The sequence below is a fragment of the Schistocerca piceifrons genome, chromosome 1, assembly GCF_021461385.2.
Source record: "Schistocerca piceifrons isolate TAMUIC-IGC-003096 chromosome 1, iqSchPice1.1, whole genome shotgun sequence".
NCBI lineage: Eukaryota > Metazoa > Arthropoda > Insecta > Orthoptera > Acrididae > Schistocerca > Schistocerca piceifrons.
The window spans coordinates 1,099,194,564-1,099,218,301 of NC_060138.1; the positions used below are offsets into that span (position 1 = coordinate 1,099,194,564).

Sequence of the window (23,738 nt, forward strand, 5' to 3'; positions counted from 1 at the left end):
TTGTAACATAGCGAAAGTGGTATTATTTAGTATTGTTTACTGTATCTAAACAAACAGCAAATTAAATCCACAATCCTCTCAAATACTATACTTTCACAGTACTTGTCATTTTTACATATAAAACCACTTGTCGAAATATTGTCTTGTGTAATCCTGTTTGCTTAAGGAGGACGTCAGCATCCGAGAAAGCATAACAATGGATAGTAATAATCTGTTTTATGGCAAGTAACACGATCACATATCACGTGAAAGAACCTTCCTAGGTGCAGTTAATCAGACCGGAAAGTGCTTTAACGATGCTAAGATATCCAGTGAAATGTTTAGGTGCATGCAACAACAATAAAGCATGTTCAAATCGCTTTAAGTTTCCTTTTTCTGAGTTTTTAATTATTTATGTATTTTCACCTGAAGTTTAAATGGTTTTCTCTAATTTTCCGTGACATATTAAGCTGTAATAGGCATTACTTTACGTGAATCTAAAAAACCAGTAGGTTCAGATCTTTGTTAATCATATTAATAATAGTGCTTTGAAGAAACGTGGGCTACCAGTCATCTATTGTCATAGACAATAGCTATGTAAGACCTACCAAACTGATTCTACGCCACGGTATGTCATGTTAGTATTGTGCATTACCTTTAGAAGGCAAGCTATAGGTAATCTAATTTTACAATGATGTGCCTATGAATCTGGACACCCTTCTTAGTCACCTACCTCAATTTTTCTCCTGTTAAAAGCGACGTTATTTAACTTTAATCGTAAGCATTGAGTTTATTGAGCCAGAAACTGAAAACGAAAGAATAATAGGCGTACCTGGATGCGTTGTATGAAAAGTAATGCATAGCGTATATGTGTTTCATAGGTGTATCTATCAAAAGGGCAATACATATACAATTGAACCATTTCAGTGTTCCAGATTTTGTGTATATACGGCTTCAGTTTAATATGTTTCACGTAGGTTTTCTGGCTAAGTGAAACCTGATGTGGTACTTAATGCATCACTTTATTGAAATTCCGTTGTTCCGGAAAACTGGTTCTTTTTGCAGACTGCTACCGAGTTAGTATCAGTAAGTTATTCATTCAATGATAATCCTGCAATGATGAAAGACCTTTGAGCTGTCTGGATAAAAGGAAAAATTTAAGCCATTCATACAGAGATGTGTTTTATGTGAACAGAACATGAAACTATTCGAAACACTTCTTTCTTTTGCTGATACACACAAAAATAATACTCTTGTGCAAAACGGAAAACAACGAAACACAAAAGGCACGTCATACAATATATTAAACAACCAAGTTGTTCCCGTTCTTTGAAAGATTTACACTGGTTTTTAAAATTTGTTTATTTTCTCGGACGCGTCTGTAAACTTTATTTGTGCTCTGCATTGGTGGTCTGTAAACTTTATTTGTGCTCTGCATTGGAGGATTAAGTGATGTTTGCAATATTTCATTAAGCGCGCCGTTAACTGGGACGACATCTCTTGGTATACTGTACGTACCACGTCAAATAGCAGACGTTTTCCCATCTGCCGGAAACAGTATCTTTGACCGACCAAAGTGTAGCGTGTACAGCTCTTGTATTTCCTTTACGATTGATGCTGCGGTTCGTGTTGAATTTGTGAGGTGAGGCTCCTGTAGTGTTGTGTTGCTGATTAATATATTATTGCAAATTGTAATTAGACTGATACATAGTGAGTAGTGTTCAGCATGTGATTGCGAATTGTTCCTAGCGTTCCTTGTTTGGATGACATGAGATTACTTTCCGTGTGTCGTGTGCCATGCATGCTACTTTGTCAATTGCATAGGTTAAACTTTACCGTCTGACTTTGCGCTTGAGGGTTTTTATCGGATTCTTTGTTTCAGTTTACACAGTGGAAGTTAAATAATGGCACCACGGAAAGGAAAAACTCAGCAGGAGCAGGTGCAGGTCTCTCTAGGACCTCAAGTAAGAGAAGGAGAAGTGGTGTTTGGCGTTGCCCACATTTTTGCCAGTTTCAACGACACTTTCGTCCATGTTACCGACTTATCAGGAAGGTATGTATTGTCCTCCAAAGGCATTAATTCTGAAAATTCGTGTCGGATAGATTCCCGGCCATTGTGCACGCCTAAAGTTTTCTATGCGTTTATACTTAGCCTATATCACTGTGTTAATTTGTGTCACTTGGCTATGAATCTGTACACACGTTGCTCATTAGACTGAATTATCGTGCCAGTGACGAGTGGATGGTTTGTATAACTGCTCAGTAGTAATAATAGGAAAGCTTGCTTCAATATGTTGGAACTACTGGGTATCTTAAAATAAATGATAGTTTAGTGATGAAATTGGCACTGATTTTGCTAATTACAATCTCTGTGTGAGTTGGAAACACTTCGGCTTATTACTAATGTCATAGTCAAAGTGGTATATTTGTAAACATTTTGGACCAGAGTGGCATCTATCTCTTTCTACTTATAAGAAGAGACAAATAATTCCAATTCTTGGGACATTCATTATTTTGAGACTTGAAGTTATTAATTTGTTCTGGCTATGAAATATTAGTAATTAGTAATATTGTCTATTTTTAAGTAGGCTATACATCAGCTTCTGTTTCATTTACCATACCTGTTTTCTTTCTCTTGTGTCGTCTTCTCAAGACTGTCCACTGACTCTTGGAGGGGAGTCTGCACTCACATTGTTACATTGTCTTCTAGATGAAACTCCTACAAATGCAGTTGATGGAAGGCTCAAATGTAACGTGGTCGCTGCAGGCAGTACCCTGTTGGCACTGTAATGTCATGTTTCATGTGCATTTTCCTACAGTTCATGAATTCTGATGATAGATAAAATTCCTCACCTGTATTTTTCATAGTTTATATAGGTTTTGTAATATGCATCAGAGTATTGTGGAAAAGGGGGACATTGTTATCTATGGCTCTGTTGGTGTAAACGTGACACTGTTCCACTGTTTTTCGGACTTCATATTGCCTTGTCTGGTGAAACCTTGTATACACTTTTTCTACATAATCTTTGAGTGAGTGCAAAGTGATAACAGCATATGGAGCATATGAAGTATGGTCAGCGGTACACTACAGGCTATTATATGAGCAAAAACAGGGAAAGAAAACTGAAGTCTTGCTAAAGCTGAAACTCTGCATTCGCAAGGAAAAAGAGAAGTTGCAGATACGCAAGTCTTCAGTCTAATGACATACTTCACGGACTTGAGTAGTGCTGGTAGTACTTGTGAAAATGCGCTAGTTTTATATTTATAATGAATTTAATGGTATACTGCAGTCATTAAACAGTATATGGCTTTGGCCATTTCCTGAATGTGGCAGTTAAGTCTATTAATGCAGAAGCTAGTTTCTCAGAAACTGTATTTACATGTTTTTGACAGTGGACGAGAGACTAATCTGGGTTAAAGTTACGTATTGGACCCCTCACCTGTAATTTTGGTAGTGGTAACAGGCTGATCTCTGATCTGTAGTGCAGCACGAGATCTAGGTTATGTTGGAAGGTGACAATTTGGTTGTGAATTGGTGAAGCCAACGAATGTGAAAGTGGAAAATATTATTGTGGTAACAAATTGACTGGCAGCAAAGCCTAATGTTTACATTCGCCTCTGCGACTTATTGAAAAATGTAAGGGGAATCCAGTATGTAATTTTTACCCTAATTGGTATCACTTGAGTGCAGAATTACAGTTTCAGCAAGTAGATGAGTTCAGTAAAAGTGACAAATTGACTGGCAGCAAAGCCTAATGTTTACATTCGCCTCTGCGACTTATTGAAAAATGTAAGGGGAATCCAGTATGTAATTTTTACCCTAATTGGTATCACTTGAGTGCAGAATTACAGTTTCAGCAAGTAGATGAGTTCAGTAAAAGTGACAGGTGATTTCTGTTTGTACAAAGCAGTGAGGGAGAGAAAGTTGGAGAGTAAATAAAATTCTATAAACTATTAACCCTTTAATTTGGCGTATCTAGCTTTCTGTCGTGGTCTTCTTTCTTATAATATTGTTTGTGGCTGGTGATCAATGTTAACAATGATACTGGTACTATGTAAGAAGGTGGGTGGCGAGACACATTTGCAAGGAACAGTGCACCACATGACCCTCCAGCCAATAGTGTTGTTCTACTGCAGCTGTCTTTAGCTTGCATTTTGGGGTGCACATAAATTTTTTGCTTTCAGTATTGTGGGGATTACTTAGCCACGCAGTGTTTATTACAGGTGGCATAAAGCAAACACTATTTCCATGATAAGATGTAACAGTGATTGTTGCCAAGCACACAGATTCTTCTAGTATAGTCAGAAGCAGAAACAGTGGCTCTTGCCCCCAACATTACCAGTTGTCAGGGTAGGTAAGAACTGGCACATAAGGCATGGGATGGAGGCAAGGTATTCTTAGTCTCTCTGCACAAAGTGCATCGTGCTGCCATTTTCTTACCTGCACACCACTATAACTTGTTTTGGCTGATCACAACATAGTTGACAAACTGAATGCATGAAGTCGTTTCCTGTTTTTTGATTATGTTGTTGTAGACATCTCTTTCGCTGTTTACATCTTAAATTTTTTACGCATAGTTTTCTCATGTAGATTGGCCTGTGTCTCTTGAATGTGCATTGCAATTGTCTGCAGTAATAATTCTTAGCCCTTTTGTTGCTACAGAGGTGCTTTCTACATTCCATGCTGAGTGCAGCATTGTTGTGGCTTTGTTGTGGCTGTACTTCTTGCCAAATACATGTGCTGAGGGGCCACTATGAAATACTGATTTTTATAAAAACTATTTGCTTAAAAAATTTGATTTTTGCGCATCTTACGGTCTGATATATTAATTTGATAAAGGACTGAATTTCTATTTGTTATTCCTCGTAGAAGATATGGAAGTAACTCACTGCAGCAGTGAGAGGTTGGTAGCTCAGGATGCATACAGACATCAAAAGCACTGTAAGAAAACCCAAGTGCCACATGTATACATGCCCTCAGCACCTGTGGACAGGACGTTTATATATGTTTGCAGCAGTGACAAGGTTAACAAACATTCAAAATGCTCTACCTTCATTTTTAAGATCTGACTTGGGAGCAATTATGTGCATTCAGTGCTTGGGCATCCTTGGACGAGAACAAGAAACGCAGATGACAAACTGTTCTGTGTGAGTGTATGCAATTGTGTTAATGAACTGACAATTATTATAGCACATTGTATAACTGAGTAGGAAATACGGAAGCGTCCGATCCCACCCGCCAGCTTTGACCCATGACGTCACAAATATGGCGGAAACAAAAACGAACACACACACTTTCCACAAGAAGCCTAATGACACTAACGGGACAAGCGCGGGAAATGGGGTGTTTTGGGTGGGGGGCAGACTAAATATAAACAAATTTAGACGCCTTGCGTAGCTACAACGTGTAAGTGAAGACAGCCATGCATGAATACCCACCCACCTCCCCAGGGGTCGTAACCCCTGCAACCCATAGAAGATAAAAGATGCTTCAGTAGCTGATTAGTGTTTTTCGTCTTTTAAAAAAAAATCTCACGGGATAGAACGAATAGATCAGAAAGATAAATATAATAAACTAAATCAGAAATTCTAGGAAACAGATAATTAAAATAAGTAATAAGTGTTTTTACATTTTAAAAAAATCTCACAAGATAGAACGAACAGATCAGAAAAGTAAATAAAATAAGATAAAACAGAACTGGAGACAGCCACACTCAAACCAAACTCCGCGCCTTCGTGACGTCACACACGACAACACCCTTAAGTCACGGGTCAAAGCCGACGCGTGGGATCGGACGCTTCTGTCGACCCAACTGAGTATTATGATTCGTGAGAATCATATCTTACAGCTTAATTCATCAGCTTCATGAAATTCAATGCTAGGTAAACTAATGCAATACATTCTCTTAAAGTTTGTGATGAAAAATGGGAGTTGCTATGAATTTGTGTTCAATACCGTTACGTCATATGTTGCTGCATGTGAAAGATAGATAACTTACTGAATTATTTCTTAAACCTTGAAAGAAATTGCTATTTGCCTCCAGTCTCAAAGATGGAGTGTATGTAAACCGCTCTGTTACAAATGAGCATTACAGTGAAAAAGCCAGAATGAAATATTCAGAAAGCCCTCCTATCTCAAAATGGTTTGAGGATCAGTAAGAGATTTTGCCACATGATAGCACAGAGGCAAAGTATTTTGTCGTATTATTAATATGTAGAACTTCTATGTTTACCACGATATTCAAATAATTGCAGATTTTTTCAACGAAATAATCTAATTTTTAAGGATTGTCGATAGCTAATAAGATGAGAATTGCTGTTGGTTTATAACAACAAAAGTAAAGAAGTTGCATGGTCATTTTTATTCTGAGAATGGGCTTTTTCATCAACTGTTGATCTGACTTGCCTTTAGTTGCTACTTTAATAATAAAGTGTTATAGGATTCAGTCGCAATTTCAACTGTATTACAATGTTAGTGTGATGAATATTTAGAATCAGTGTCTTGTTCTTTCTTGCCACATTACTTTTCAACTAGGCCCACGTATTCAGTTGGATTGAAAGGTGTGTAATGTGGGGGAAGCTTGATTAAACTATGGCCTTCAGTGTCAGCCAGTTTGTTGGCCTGGCAGCATGGAGTTTTGACTTGTGCAGCACTACAAGTTCCATTAACTTCACTTAATACATGCTAAACTCGGTCCACGGAAACGTCTCGTTTCAAGGTCACTTCCCAAGCACATTAGAGTAGGTAGTATAACTAACAAACAAGTGATGAAAGGGAGGCGCCGCGTCTTCTGAACAATAACAGCACTGCACGAAAGCTGGTTCTGGCATCGATGCTACCACGTTGCCGTAAATATGCAATCCATCCAGGATAAAACTGCTGTCCACAATAAAACTCATATCCATAAAATGTCATGTACTGAAATCCCTTTTCCTACTAATGGGTGTTGGCCCCAGTGTTGGGGGTCAGCTTTTTAAACTAGACACAGCGTGTCAGAGGAGGAATGGTCAATATAGGGCCATGACAGGAACACTTTTAGAAGAAAAAACAGCATATGGATCTATGCATTATGTCAAATGGTTTCAGAGATAGAAAATCTTTAATATACATTTGGTTTTTGGCTAGTGGCACATTGTTATGCCTATCCAACCTCCTTGATGTTTTTTTTCTATCCCAACCTACCTTATTGCATTCAACCTGTTTGTTCGGGATTTTTTCTGTCATCAAACTAGCCCACTGAATTTACGTATGTCCTTGGTTGTAAGCACATGTTGTAAGTGAAGGAGTGTGAGGGATGAGTGTGTGTCAGGGAGAAGCATCAGTTAATTGTGTTTGTACATGTTCTGGCTAACATGCCACAGATCTGCACTAATGAAGAATACGGCTTCTACAATGGTTGTCCTCCTCCTGCTGCTGTTGAATACTATTGGTGCTTCCTGACACATCAGATTTCTGATAGTAAAGTGTTAACCAGTCTTTTCGGCACATTAAATGAAACAGATATTCCTCAAATTTTCTACTGAATGTGTTTAAAAATCTGTGCAGGAAAACCAACAGTTTGTTGAAAAGGTGCAGCGTATTGCTGCTACAAGCACACAGTGACTTTTGGCATGTATCAGTGTCGCATGAACATCTGTACGACAAATGTTACATGTGGTGAATTTGTCCCTGTTTCAGATACAGTGTGCCCACAATCTTCACTTTGGCAACAATACCCCCACTTATTAAATGATCATTTGCTTTCATTAATACTATTTACTGAAGAAGTTATTTTATACAGAATGGAATCATCGATAATTTTAATAATCGAGGGTCACAGGAAAATCCGCATTCAGTGGAAGCTAATTATCAGTTCAGTTTTTCAATAAGTGTTTGGTGTGGCACAAATTGTTACATGTTGAGAGGCCCAGCCATTCAGAAGGCCAAGTGACAAGCATTTTGTGGAAAATGTATGTTGAACACGTTGACATTGCTTCGGCCACACTGACTGCAATGTACTATCAGCATGATGGAGCCCCTGCACGTGTTACATCTCGTCCGCACTTACACTAATCACTGGAATCGTTGTGGTAGTAGAATTAACTGGCCACCAAGATCACCAGACCTTACCTAGATTTTTGTTTTTGGGTTGTGTGAAGTGTACTAGCAAAAGGTAAATACACAAAATGAGTTGCTTGGTTGCACCACAGATTTTGCAGTCCTCATTAGGGAATGTGCAGAGGCACTATACAAGCAACAAGTTTCCCCAAGAATGCATAAATGCGTTGAAGTTCAGTGGGATAGTGTAACATTTATTGTGAACTGTAAAACAGCTCTAATGTAATATTCACAATAATAATGCTTAGATGTGAATGTACTATAAATTTTTTTTTCAATTGGTGCTTTGTAAAACACACATTGGACTGTCAACACTTTGGAGATCTTTTAGATCTTGCCAGAGTGTAAGTTGGGCTGCAATTTTTTTGACAGGTGAGCCACATGTCGCTTGAAAACTGGCCTCCCTTCATATGAGAACAATATGTGAATGTCCCGCGACTTGATCCTAATTGGTGCTGCTTTCTGCTGTCAATTTCTTTGAATTATTTCAACAGAAACATTAGTGAAGGTAACAGCTGGTGTCGTAAATGACTGGGCCATTATGATCCCATTGACGTGATTTTGTGTATGGACTCATTAGGTTTCACAGTTCGCTGTAATTGTGCTACAAATACATCATGGCTGTTGACTCGGCAAGAACTTTTGTAGGCTTAAAAGGAAGAAATTAGTCAGTAACTGTACTTGAAGTTTTTTTTTTTTTGAGGGTGGGGATACTTATATTTTCTATAAATTGTTTTAAAATTTGTAATTTCACAAATTAAAGTAAAACTGAAAAATAAATCTTGAAGCTTGGTCCTTTTTCAGTGCATATTATTCTTGGAGATACATTAGTTACATGTGCGTCAGTAATGCTTTAAATAAAGGGCCATAAGTTGTCAGTTTCTCAGGCCCAGTATCCTTTTAAGTGGCAATTCTCCAGAGTGTTAAGTAACTGTTTTACATTTTTATACCTGACTGAGTACTGAATAATACAGAAAATAAGTATTAGTGTACTCTACTTGTCGGCAGTTTCATCTCAAATTGTACAGGACGTGGTAATTCTTGATCGTGAATCTACGTAGAAAAACTGTTAGACCTCACTATCATTTGTGTTGAGAAGTAAAATATTTTCATTCTATCTTGGTTTTTGTAAATGGTAGTCCTGTGAAAAATGTATATTTTCTAAAGAACTCTTAAGACAGTTGAGAACTAAAAAAACACAACCAATAAACGAAAAGTACTGGATACCTAGTAGGTGTTTCGCTTTAAAGCTCTCTCTTTATATGTTAAAATTTAGTTGACATACACACACACTCTTATGGGCTTCCTTTTAACATATAAATTTAAGAAGAAAATACAAAAATTTTAATATTTTCTGCTCAAAATTTCTTTTGTAATTTGGAAAGTCCCAGAATGCTAACTTCTTCCTGTATTACCAGATGAAAGTGATGATTATAAACACATTCTCTGCTCCAGCTCTCTCTATTTGAATATTTATACAAAAAAGTTAAAAATCACATTTCAAAAGTGTTTTCAAATTATTTACTCGAAAATGCCCCTTACAAAATTTATGAAAATTGCACAATGTATTGTTTGGTTAATGTGTTATTAGTTACTGCAGTCAAAGTGGGGAATATTTTTCCATGTGAAGTGGTACAAACTTTTCAGTTTTCTGCATATGTTGCATCATTGAATTACTAATGTAAAATATGCATGTTGACAATACTGTGTACAGCTCTTTCCTGTTTACGACAAACAAGTGAGAACTTGCACGGGAGTGAGTCAGCATAGAGTTTTGTGTTTGGATTGAAGTTAGTGTTGGAGAGGAAATAGAGTAGTGGAAGGGTGATGGTGTATACACCCCAGGACAACTGGGAAATCATGGTAAAACCTGAGAATTTTTTCGTCCAGTAGAAGACTGGAAAAAATCATTGTTTTTTTAGAATTCTGGGAATTTTTCATCGTTTTTAGTTTTGACTGGTAAGAACTGAAACTTATAACAGAGTTACTTGAGCCTGCTACTGCAGAATAATACGGCAGCAATAAACATGAACAAGAGAAAAACACCAGTATAAAACTTAAGTTGCAAAGAAAATGTGCCATTTACAACAACAAAAGTCAGTGTGCACACATGCATCTGCTATCAGCAAAACTGAAGCTGGGTATGAGCCGTGCCTTCTCCCACTTCTCACTACTTGAGCTGTGGCTGTCAGATGTATAAGCAGTAGCTGCAAGCAGCCAGATGCTATCCGGAAATAAATTTTCTGGCATGCCGAAGCTGCCAGATATGCGCAGAGCAGTCAGAGGTGTAGTGGGAGTAGTTTGCATGTGACTGCGGTTACATTTTGTGATTTTGCTGTTCTCTCTTTGCTTACAGCTCTCATGTCAGATGGAAACAAAAGCAGATTTATGTGGCTAGGAGCTATCAAACGGATTAAAAGTACATTTACATAGTTACGGAAGACTAAAATATATTATTAATTTCAGTTTCCTGATTTTATTTGCACATTATTGGCAATCGAGCAGTCCCAATCATCTTCACAGTTAACGTCTACGATGTGTAAATGGAATGAGGTCAACACTTCGAAGACCCTTCCAGCTGCACCACCGTTCCTCGTGGTTTTATGTACTGGAAATGGTCAGTCCTTAGATATGGTAATCCGTTTATTATTGAGAGAAAGATGTTGATGCAATTGCCGGCCCTGTGAAATCCTGTTCTTGTGATTCTCAAACCCACAACTGGTTGCTGCTTGGCTATCCTGTTCCTGTTCCTATGGTGGTATTTTACACTAGGCTGCTTTACAGTCTGACCGAGGCCAAACTCCAAACATACGTCTCTGATCAGGATGTCATTGCTGTCTGTCGGGTGATGAAAAAGGTAGATGCTTCCTTAGTGCTCACACGCACTCTCTTTTTCCTCACCTTTGATAGAGTGGTGCTTCCATCCAAGATCAAAGCAGGCTACAGAGTTATCACAGTTCGACAATACATTCCGAACCTGATGCACTGCTACCAGTGTCGTCGTTTCAACCACACTCACATGTCTTGTGGACACCCACCCAAGTGTGTACTCTGTGGTAGAGATACGCTTGGGGGCAATCGTCCACCTCCTTCTCCCCGGTGTATCAACTGCCTTTAGAGGTTGTTCCGTGTATCTTACGAACAGGCTGTCCAGGAGATCTGGGTAAGGAAAAAGTTCCGTACCCAGTCTCTCACAAGTTACTGGCTTACAGTCCTGTTCTTGCCACATCTTGCTCCTTGAAGGACATGGCCATGCAGGCATGTGACCTCAGATTCAGCTCTTAGGATGTGAAATCGCCCAGAGTCATAACAGCATTGCTGTCCCCTCGTCCAGCTGTTCAACAAGCCATCGAACTATCGCCTCACAGGGTGAATTCAACAGCTACACAATCGGCAGGCCGGAAAGGACAGAAGGAATACTCCTGTGAAGACTTCCTATGTCCCTCCAGTGAACCAACACCTAAGTCTTCCTCTGGCTAGCCGGAAAGGCTCGAAGAAGTTCAACAAAGGCAAATGGTCTTCTCCTTTGCAGACTCAAAGATGCTCTTTGACAGTATTGTTGTGTGATACCTTCGCTCGGCTGGCCTCCGTGTCGCCTGTGTACACCACGACCGTTTTTCTGCGTTGGTCTCCACAGGCTGACAGCACAAGAAAGCTGACACTTCTGTTGACCTGGTGGAACAGAATCCTCCTGCCTCTGTGCTCTGTAGCAGGGAGTCTTCACATGCTGGCTCTTGACAGCCACTGAGGTGACACCCCTTCGTTTTCTCCTCATTCTGACTGTCCTCCAATGGAATGTTCATGGCCTTCGATCCAACAAAGAGTATTTATGGTTGCTTTTAGAATTGCAGCGTACACTTGTATCCTGCCTTCAGGAAACAAATTATGTCCTCATGACCGCTTTGAGCTTTTGCATTCCTTCCTGGTCTGTTTACATACTGAATCTTCTTTTCCAGTACATAATAAACTACTAAATAACCATATAAACTAACTCAAAGATAAAATCTATAGGTACCGTAGCTTATTTATCCATGTGTCACATTTCCTGATAGTTTGCCAAACAAATCGTACTAAAAGATGCGTTTTGTAGAGATCTGTAGTATGGTACATTTTAGGTTTGTGGCATGCTTATAGTTTTTGATATTTTAATTTCTAAACTTCAGATGTTTAATGTTTTGTGCATTCAAACTGCGGTGTTCATGAGTTTGTGTGATGAAATAGTGATGTTTCTATGTTGTTATGAAACTTGTTCTATGAGTGGTTGATATGAGCAACTGCCATGCAAAGTGTACAGACCGTATTTGTTGTATTTACACTTGTGTATTACAAAAATATACGTTATAAGCGATATAGCGTACACAGCCACTCAGCCACATTGTACAGTGCTTTGTTAAAATTGCGTTTATACCTTTGTATGGAGTTACTGTTTTTGTTCTTCAGTCATGTTTATATTGAATCTGGGTGCAGCAAGTTCTTTCACTTCCATCCTAACTACATGCTACAGAAGTTTTACCTCATAAATTGCACACATTGCGTTGTTTTCGAACTCTTGGTATGCTGCTATTCGCAAGAAAGTAAGTCACTAAACTCGTGCATAATACTCTCACAAAAGAAACTTGCTAATAATGCACATTACCCACAGTCAGCATGCAAGGAAACTAAGGTAATGGGACATATTTCAAGCACTTTTCCTTTAATCGTTGGTGAAATTCTCATTAGGTGGTGATACCTGTGGTACCATACTCTAGGGCACTCTAGTGAGACATTGACAAACTTATTCCACCGCTGTGAGAACAGCTAATGGGAGAAAAAATGACTGTCTAAAACACTATCAAAACATATCCAAAAACAAAGATGATGTAACTTACCAAACGAAAGCGTTGGCATGTTGACACACACACACACACACGCATCCCCTAAAGTAAGTCTTTCCGCTCCCGAGATTGGAATGACTCCTTACCCTCTCCCATAAAACCCACATCTTTTCGTCTTTCCCTCTCCTTCTCTCTTTCCTGATGAGCAACCGTTGGTTGCGAAAAGCTTGAATTTTGTGTGTCTATCAACATGCCAATGCTTTCGTTTGGTAAGTTACAACATTTTTGTTTTTAGGTATATTTTTTCCACGTGGAATGTTTCCCTCTATTATACACAATCAAAACAATAATACTAAATGTCAATTAAAGACTCATCAAAACATAGTAGTTGTACAGAGACAGGGATTCGCTAGTGAAGTTTCAGCAACTCAGTTCATTCCCTTTTGATGTAAGCTGTGAAACATGAAAATTAGTGTGCAGGTTGGTAGGACACCCTTAGGCTGAAACACCATAGTCTTCAGGATGCCCATAGGAGCTGTACTCAAAGGAAACCACTCCCCCAAACATCCACTACATAGAGCTAAGCGGAATTTCAAGATGCGCCTTAAGAGTAGCCAGTACCTGTTTGAAAACCATCACATCACATGTCAACAGTTACTTAAAACATTGACTGGCATTGTTTATATCTGTGTAGGAAATATGGATTGATGAAAAATATTATTTAAAGGCAAGAAAACATTTTATTAACTTTGTAATTACACCCTGGATACGAAGAAAACACATTTACTGTAAGAAAATACACAGAAGTTACACACAAGCCAAGAATAAAGATATTGACAGCAGAGTCATGGAGCAGCACATAAATATAGACGTCAAGGAATTTTTTCTTTTCTTTTAACACTTCCTCCAAAAGAAAAAAATCATGAAATTATTGCTTTGTCTCTTGCATGCCAATTTCTGAACATAGAAAATTAAATCGAACTCGTTCAAGAGGTTTCGTCAAAATATCTGCCAACTGGTTGTGTCCATCAATGTGTTCCAAGAAAATCTCACCGTTCAGATAATCTTTCACGAACATAGAAATGTCGGACCTCTATATGTTTAGAACGTCGATGATATTCTGGATTTTTTGCCAACTTCAATGCACTAGCATTGTCAATGTAAAGAACTGGAGGCTGCCCCGACATTTCCACTAATTCTGATAGCAGACGACGTAACCAAACTAACTCTTTTGCTCCTTCACTAGCTGCAATTATTTCCGCCTCGGTTGTGGATGTGGCCACTACTTTCTGCAACTGACTTGTCCATGACACTGCACCACCTGAGTACTTTGCAAGAATTCCAGTTGTTGAGCACCTTGTCCGGTTATCACCTGCGAAATCTGCATCAGCGTAAATCTTTAACTCTTCTTTTTTATTATATACAATTCCAAAATTTAAGGTCCCTTTCAAATACCGGAAAATGCGCTTTACTCTATTCCAGTCTTCAGTGGTTGGTTTCTCCATAGCTCGAGCAGCTTTATTGACTGCAAAAGTGATGTCTGGACGAGTTACTGTTGAAAGGTACATGAGACAACCAATTGCTTCACGGTAGGGTTCAGATGACGAAACTTCTTCGTTTTGATTATTGTCCTCACGTCCAATAGGAGTTGAGATTGTATTGCATTCTGCCATTCGAAATCTTTGCAGAATTTCTTCTGTGTATTTCTCTTGACTTATCATTATTGCTCCATCTTCATATTGCTTTATGTTTATGCCAAGAAAATTGTCAAGACTGCCAGTTGTTATTTCGAATTCATGTTGTAAAACATCCACAAAAACAGCAATTTCTTTCTTGTTACTGCTGACAATCAGGCCATCATCAACGTAGATTGCCACATAAAGGCTATTTCCATTTTGTCTACAATAAAATAGGCATGGGTCTGCATCACTGTTTGAAAAACCAGCTTTCTTCATGAACTCAACAAAACGTTTGTTCCAGCAACGTGGCGCTTGCTTCAACCCATAAAGACCTTTTTTTAAGAAACATACTCGGCCTGTACCATCTTCAAAACCTTCTGGTTGTTCCATATATACTTCATCTTCAAGTATTCCATTAAAAAAAAGCTGTCTTTACATCGAATTGTTCTAGCAGCATTTTCTTTGAAGCAGCTACAGCCAACAGAGTTCGTATGGTGTCATAACGTGCCACAGGGCTAAAGGCGTCGTCATAATCAATTCCTGCTTTCTGAATACAGCCTTTTGCAACCAATCTGGCTTTAAAGCGAGTACCTCCATTGACTGCGACCTTTCGCCGTAGAACCCAGCGGTTTTGCAATACTTTAGCATTCTTCGGACGGCCAACCAGCACCCAAGTATTGTTTTCCTTAAGTGATTGAAGTTCTTCACTAATAGCTTGCATCCATTCTTCCTTCTCGTTTGACTGCAATATTTCTGAAAAACAGTTTGGATCTTTGTATCCAAGTGCATCAACTTTTGTTGCCATACAAAATTCACCACTTTCCATCCAGGTTGGTTTTCTTCGTTATCGTTTATTCTTCTGTTTCTCTTCATTAGAAGATTCAGCAGCTTCTGCTTTTAGAAATTCTGTTAATTCTTTATTTTCATCAGATTCACTCGACTCTTGACTTTCTCTAGAATCGAGAGCGCCAATTTTTTCTTGAGTTTGGCTTCCTCCTGAAGTGTACAGCCTAGGAGATTTACATTGGTCATCTTTAGATGAATTCGGATCATTAAATTCTTCCCGAGGGACTTCAAATTCAACATGATCACTATGTAAATCACAAACAATTTCTGGCTTAAATTTTACATCGTGACTCAACACCACTTTTCTTTTAGATGGAATCCAAACTCTGAACCCATCTTTCTCATTAACATATTAAACAAGTCGTCCAAACACTGCCTTATCATCAAACTTGGAACGGAATTGTTTGTTAATGTGAACATAGCAGCCTGTACCAAAAATTCTGAGATGATCAAGTCGTCCTACTGGTCGATTAAACCATAGTTCATAAGGGGTTTTATTTTCAACTGAAGATTTTCCAGTACGATTTATTAGGTAGACTGCTGTGTTACATGCCTCTGCCCACAACCCTTTAGGTAATTTACTCGGATTTAGCATTGACCGGGCAGCTTCAACAATGGTCCTATTTTCCCGTTCAGCCACACCATTTTGTTCAGGAGTGTAAGGAGGAGGAATCAGTAGCTCTATTCCCCTCTCTGCAAGCAGTTCAATGACATTCTTATTGTTAAATTCTTTGCCACCATCACATCTAAATTGTTTGACAGAGTGTCCATTAGTTCGTGCTTCATTTAAAATCTGCTTAAGCACAGTACACACTTCACTTTTGCGTCTTAAAAAGAAAATTCGACGAAATTTACTAAAATCGTCTTTGAAACATACATAATAATGCTTGCCTCCAAAAGATTTCGTGCTCATTGGTCCATTTACATCCGCGTGGATTAATTCACCAGTACTGGTAGCGCGTATTGTTCGTGCTTTGAATGGCAGCCTATGCAGCTTTCCAACCGCACAGCCGGCACAAAATTCACTCTTGGCATCTTCCACATTAATGTTCATTCCTTTTAAAATATTCTTCACATGTTGTTTATTCTGATGACCAAACCTTTCATGGTACACTTGCAATGTTTCGGATGAAGTCATCAAGCTCATACGATTCATTTTTGCATTTCTAACAACATGCATGTTCAACACATAAAGTCCATTTTTCACATAACCTGTCATAACAATATTGCCACTGACTTGTTTTCGAACACAGACATTATTATAACTAAAATTAGTACTGTAGCCTCTGCAGGCAATGGCTCTCACAGAGAACAGATTAGCACTTGCATCAGGGACGTATAAAACATTGTCCATTCTAGCATTGTACCATTTATTGTTTCGTCGGATTTGGATGTAAACTGTTCCTTGACCGTACGCACACATTTTCACATTTTGTTTTCCCAATGAAATTACTTGAGGAACATCAAATTCACTATACGAAACAAAATACTGTTTGTTGGGAGTGACATGATTTGTAGCGCCACTGTCGCAATACCATTTATTTGGGTCACTGTGATTACTGGTACACACACCCATAGCGTATGAAGTAAATGCTGCGTGTTCACTGTCTCGCTTCTTCTCTTTTCTTTTATTGCTGTCACGAGTGTTCTGTGGACACTCTGCTGCCCAGTGACCTAATTGCTTGCATTTATTACACGGAAACTTCTGTTTTAATTGTGACTTCGTCATCTTTACTTGCTGATTACTTGTTTGCCGTTTTCTTGTTTTAGAAACGACAAAAGCTGCACTTCCATTAACGTCTTGTTCACGCAGTTCAATAGTACAGAGTTTTTCAATCAATAAATTCAAGCTTTGCTTTTCTGTCGGTATCGTATCCCAGAGATCCTTAAAATTGTCGTAGTCTTTTCCCAGTGTAGACAAAATTCGACCATTTAAGATTCTTTCAGATAGCGTATTTTCTTCATGTTTTGATAATTCATCGTTCAGGTCCACAAATAACTTTTGCAGTTTGGCCACATGTGCACTAATATCTTCCGATTCATCACGTTTAACACGGAAAAATGTTTCAATCAACATATTCAAACGCTGAGTACTGCTACTTTCAAATCGGGCGCGTAATTTTTCCCAGATTTCTTTAGCATTCTTGCACGTTAAGACGAGTTCTGCAACAGGTTTACTTAGCGCACTTGCTATAAGACTTGCTGTCTTTGCGTCGTCCTTGTGCCATTCCACGTACGCTTCTTTTTGTTCACTGTCGCATCTTGCGGCAACTCTACACGTTCACGTGTACCGTTAATAATATCTTCTAGTCCATATGAACGTAGCACCATAGAAATATGCCATTTCCATTTGGCCCAGTCGTCAGGTCCTTCAAGCTTATCAATGCTGACCTTATAATCGCCGCTAGCAGTCATGTTTCTCTACAGACATACGCTCATTTCAAATATTGTTTTAATTAAACTGTGTTGTTTGCCTTTACACGTGTACTGGGCCCATAACCTGATGAAAAATATTATTTAAAGGCAAGAAAACATTTTATTAACTTTGTAATTACACCCTGGATACGAAAAAAAAAACACATTTACTGTAAGAAAATACACAGAAGTTACACACAAGCCAAGAATAAAGATATTGACAGCAGAGTCATGGAGCAGCACATAAATATAGACGTCAAGGAATTTTTTCTTTTCTTTTAACATGGATAATGTTTGCTGATAATTTAAATTCTATAACACGCTATTGAGAAATTTATTTTAATGTACGTGGGTGAGTCAAATCAAAACCTTAAATATTTTTTCAGTATTATTTATTGTGCAGAAGTGGTACAAAGCTGTATCACTTTTCAACATAATCTCCCCCATGCTCACTGCAAGTCCTCCAGCACTTACAAGGTGCATAAATTCTTTTAGCAAAAAATTCTTGTGCTAGTCCGTGCAACAACTCATGCACCGCGTGGTGTACCTATTTATGAGAATGGAACTTCTTTCCTCCCATTGAGTCTTTGAGTTGCTCAAACAAATGGGAATCACTTGGGGCAAGGTCTGGTGAGTATAGTTGATGAGGAAGACACTCAAAATGCACATCTGTGATTGTTGCAACTGCTGTACGGGCAGTGTGGGGCCTTGCATTGTCATGTCGCAAAAGGACGCCTGCTGACAGCAATCCACGTCACTTTGATTTGATTGTCAGGCGCAGATGATTTTTTACGAGCTCTGTGTATGATGCAATGGTGACAGTGGTCCCTCTAGGCATGTAATGCTCCAAAATGATGCCTTTTTCGTCCCAAAAGAGTCAGCATAACCTTCCCTGCTGATGGTTCTGTTCGACAATTCTTTGGTTTTGGTGATGCAGAATGGTTCCATTTCTTGGTCGCTCTCTTAGTTTCCGGTTGGTGGAAGTGAATCCAGTTTTCATCTCCAGTAACTAATCTTGCAAGGAAGCCATCACCTCATTCAAAGTGCCGTAGAAGTTCTTCACAAGCAATAACACGTCATTCTCTCATTTCAGGAGTCAGCTGCCGTGTACCCATCTTGCAGACACTTTGTGAAACTGGAGCACATCATGCACAATGTGATGTGTTGACCCATGACTAATCTGTAAACATGCTGCAATGTCATTCAGTGTCACTCGGGTTTTCCTTCACTATGGCTTCAACTGCTGCAATGTTCTGTGGAGTCACAACTCATTGTGCCTGACCTGGATGAGGAGCATCTTCAACTGAAGTCACACCATTTGCGAACTTCCTACTCAATTCGTAGACTTGGTGCTGTGACAAACATGCATTAACATACTGAAACTTCATTCGTCAATGAATTTCAATAGGTTTCACACCTTCACTACGCGAAAACCGAATAGCAGAACGCTGTTGTTCCCTGGTGCAAGTCTCAAGTGGGGCAGCCATCTTTATACTGATACTGCGATGGTATGTGTGCATCTGCATGAACTGCCACCTACAGACCATTCTGCACGCTGTTTGTAGGACGCTGGCCAACTAACTAAATAAAGGCGTAAAATTTCGATTTGTTATTACAAATTTAAGGTTTTCATTTGACTCACCCTCGTATATTTTTGGGTGGCCTCAGAGCCTGTAATTACGAAACGTGCCTGCCAGGGACTCCAACCCAATACATTATTGTATAGACTGTTTCAAGAAGTTAGTCGTATGCCTGGGGACCTCCCTTTGTGACATTTTGTTGTACACACATTTGATGAAAAAGGAATAATCAGCATTGGCCGAATATATTTTGAAATGTTATTTACGCTCTACAAATTGAACTCGTGCTCACTTGCAGTATACAGACTGAAGTATTAAAATCAGACTCCTTTAAGTTAGGGTGCTGTACAACTCAAACATAGCAGAATATACTTAACAACCATTGCCTCGCATAGACAACAAAAATGTCAACATGTGGCAATGATTGTTGTCCCTTTCAATAACATGTTGTTACAATAGATCAGCTGCTTCATACTCATTTATCATTCCTGTTCTAGGGAAACTATTGCCAGAGTTACTGGAGGCATGAAGGTTAAGGCGGACAGAGATGAAGCGTCGCCCTACGCTGCTATGTTGGCTGCTCAGGTATGACCTACTGCCCTTTTCTCCTGATTGTTTTCTCGTCAAAGACATGGTACAGTTGTTACTCAAATGTTAAATATACTGTAGTAATGATCATTAGTTTGTCTTGTCTTCAAGAAAGAAACTCGCACGTGTGTCACTGCAAATTTCTGCACCCTATGGATATTTGTACATAATTCATAGGCTTAGTCAAGAGTAAAATATATGTAATTGGGGGGGGGGGGGGGGGGCTGTGTGTTTTTGCTTTGTGTATAATTGCTAAATCTGTGAAACAAAATTTTCCTACTTATGTTCAAGCAAGATATTGTAAACTTTTGTATATGACGTATTTCTTATGCATTTTACTCTGAAATACAGGATGTTGCAGAGAAATGCAAGACATTGGGAATCACAGCACTGCACATAAAGTTACGTGCAACTGGTGGCAATAAGACAAAAACTCCTGGCCCAGGAGCGCAGTCGGCCCTACGTGCTCTGGCCCGGTCCAACATGAAGATTGGGCGAATTGAAGATGTGACGCCAATTCCCTCAGATTCCACACGCAGGAAGGGTGGACGACGTGGTCGTAGGTTGTGAAGTGACTGTATACTTGTGTGGAACTTGTACTACTGTTATATATTCCTATCCAATGAAATAAAATATTTGACATATGCTGTGGTGCCTGCTTTACATCTCCATTTTTCTATAGGCAATAGTATATTATGTGCAGTTTCCTGCGGAATATCATGACTTATTCAGTGAAAATGTAGCTCACAACTCTGATAAATGTTTACTTGCCTTCATAGTGTGTTTTGAAGATGTTACTGCATAATGATTTTTGTGAAGTTTGTAGTGTGCTTAAACAGAAGCATTGGTGGTGAAGCTAGATAATTCAGTTCAAGAATTGTCTGCTACTTAACAGAGCCAAATCCTTTTATAAGAATATACAAAAATTATTAAGACTGGCCTAGTAAGTTTCTGGGCAGGGTTCCGTAATCAAAATTTCATCTACTGCGTCTGCCCTACAAATCCAATAAGCCTGTAATAGGAACTGTAAATGACCCTGTATTTAATGTTTAAGAAAGCAAATTTTAAACCTAGTATATGATGGCAGACACAGAAACTTTATTTTATATATATTTCTCCTCCTGCTTTTCTCCCTTCTCGGCTAAATATGCGAGAAATATGTTTGAATTTTGTTTTGCACCTATCCCTTTGATAATTTGTATCCACTATATTTGCTGGAAGTTGGTATTTATTCTGTTTGCCTTTGCTATTTGTTTTGATAGACAGTAATTGCTTTGTTCAGTCAGTCTATCCATTTGTAATATGTTGTTGACATCATCAGTGGTTTAGCAATGAATCTCCTAGGAAACTTTATAATCAGTTCATTGCAGTGAATGTACAAATTATCATGTACAGTGGAACCCTGCATAACAAGCATAATTCGTTCCAGAATCTTACTCATAGTGCAAAGCACTTGTTAAGCGAAACAATTTATCCCATATTAATTAATGTAAAATACGATAATGCGTTCCATGCAGAAAAAGTACTATAAGTCTTATCTTATTCATGCAATTTATTCAAAGAAAATCATTCATACATTTGCATTGGCACAGAATGGCAGTGTGAGACGATCTTCAATTCTCCTCTGCTGTTGTGAAGATACACTTCAGCATCTTTCTCCAGAGTAGACCCATATTGTCACAGTTACAAACTTGTTGCAGCAGATAACCATCAGAATCTATGAGCATCTTGAAGTTGATGTCCTCTGCTGCCTTTGTTTCGCAGATGATTGCTTCGTCGTACCTCAAAACACTAGATGCTGGTTCTTCTTACACTTCTCAAACCACCCAAGACTTCCTTCAAACACTACTTCTGTTACTGACAGTCCTGGAGTTTTTTTAACGAGGTGAGCGAAAATCATTCTCACCTTCTCACAAATGATGTTCTTGTTAAGTGTCGCCTTCCAATTACTTTTCATTTATCCATATAAGGAGCAACCTTTCCACATCATCCAGAATACAGAACCAATGTTTAGATAGTCTTGTCACTCCCTTTGGAGCATCCTGTCTCCTTAATGTTGTTCTTTAATATAGTGCAAATAGTTGGAGGTGGATCGTATATGTGTGCTAAATCTGCAACGCTCGCACCACATTTGTGTGTGTCAATGATTTTATGTTCATTTCTAAAGTCATTTTCTTTTTCTTATGGCTTTATCAATGGGGATATTTCTATGAAGGTTATTAAAATCTGAACGCAAAAAACTATTGGAACTCAAATCTAGGAACATGTGTGATCACAAGCTGCACTAAAGATGGTGTCAGAAAGAGCAGTAAACCCTGACTGCTGTACATACTAAAGACCTAGTTCATATGCCACTGCAAAGGTGTTCTCTCGTCACTCGTTATGCTAAACACCGCTTATTAAGCAAGCCATTTTTTTACAATTTGCTTTGCGAATTGCGCATTATGGGAGGTGTTCATAAAGCAAGGTTCCACTGTGTATGGCGGTATTTTAAGGTTGCCTCAAACTGTATGGTCACTATAATTTATAGATTATTGACTGTATCCTGAATCTCAAATAGTACTGTAAGTGCTGGATATTTTACCAAATCAATACATCCATTTAAAATTACTCTATTTTTAACGCACATACCTGAAGTGTACAAAGATCTAACCAGTGTGGGAGGGGGTGGCAGGATTATGCTGAATATTGTTAAATATCTCTGCCTCTGGAGAGCATTTGGATGGGAGATTTAGTTGTTGGAACTTTTCTGAAGAATTAGTTTTAACAACTAAAGCCACCAACACCAAGCAGCCTCTGGTGGCTCCATCTTTATCAGTACACCGTGGGGTATTTTCAGTGGACAATACTGCTCAGTATCTGTTCATTAATTATGATTAAATTTCCGGAAATCTTGAGTTTTGGATGGTTGTTTTCTGGTTGCTTATTCTCTCTACACATCCACTACTGGGATGCAGCAATGACAGTAAAGTGATCAAACACTTATGTCCACACTGTTCTGGTGAGGTAGACACCGTGAGTAGCATTTTGTGCTGGGTCCACTTCATTTCACTGTTATATGTGTTTCTATTGGCAATATTTACACAATGATCTAGGATGCTAGACTGGACATATTAATGTAGGTTGCAGCAGATATGACTGATGGTGTTCTGCTTAAACCAAGTGAAATTCATTTTTCTCTGATTTGGTTTGTTGCTACTTTGAATAAAAGAAAAACTGTAGTAGTTAAATTGGCATTACGTTCACATCTTGAAGACACATGATAAGGGGGTTTAATTTTGAGAAACCACAAAATTTTTGAGTGAATGGTAATATTTAAGGCAAATATGCTCAGATATGATTAAACTATGAATTTCAAAGACTTGCTGTAGAAAGACAATAATAGTTTCGACTAAAAACAAGACTTAACAACTTTGTTTAAATGTTTCTTCCACCACACACCCATCTTAAGATTTTGTCATTTATACAAAATTATTAATGAATAGTAAAAAAAGTTTCTCGCTTAGGATATCTAAGAAAAGTGTGTGTAGGTACCTGGAATCACTATTTTCAAATGATACAAGAGAAACATCAGTGATATTCAAAGTTTCAATTTGGGATGTTTGCTTGGATGGCCTTCTTGGTTACAGCAAATGCTTTGTCATCAAATTTATGTTTGTAACCTTGTCTGACACAAATTTTCTACTGTTGATATGTTATGGCTGTAGTAAACGAATTTACTTGATTTCAATCTTTCCAT

At 38.5% G+C, this 23,738-nt stretch overlaps 1 protein-coding gene across 1 annotated transcript; it reads left to right on the forward strand.

Moving 5' to 3' along the window:
* The first annotated feature begins 1,513 nt into the window (after positions 1-1,513).
* Positions 1,514-20,643, forward strand: LOC124776017 (40S ribosomal protein S14a). Its single transcript, XM_047250860.1, has 4 exons — positions 1,514-1,621; positions 1,862-2,032; positions 19,909-19,996; positions 20,351-20,643. The coding sequence occupies exons 2-4, from the start codon at positions 1,884-1,886 to the stop codon at positions 20,567-20,569; spliced, it is 456 nt and encodes a 151-aa protein (XP_047106816.1). The 5' UTR covers positions 1,514-1,621; positions 1,862-1,883; the 3' UTR covers positions 20,570-20,643.
* Positions 20,644-23,738: the final 3,095 nt, after the last annotated feature.

What these genes read in the sequence shown, in the direction of transcription:
- LOC124776017 (XM_047250860.1), top strand. Translation starts at nt 1,884, where the DNA reads ATGGCACCACGGAAAGGAAAAACTCAGCAGGAGCAGGTGCAGGTCTCT. An exon ending in GTTACCGACTTATCAGGAAG is followed by an intron (nt 2,033 to 19,908) that starts GTATGTATTGTC and finishes TTCCTGTTCTAG; the next exon opens with GGAAACTATTGCCAGAGTTA. An exon ending in CTGCTATGTTGGCTGCTCAG is followed by an intron (nt 19,997 to 20,350) that starts GTATGACCTACT and finishes TCTGAAATACAG; the next exon opens with GATGTTGCAGAGAAATGCAA.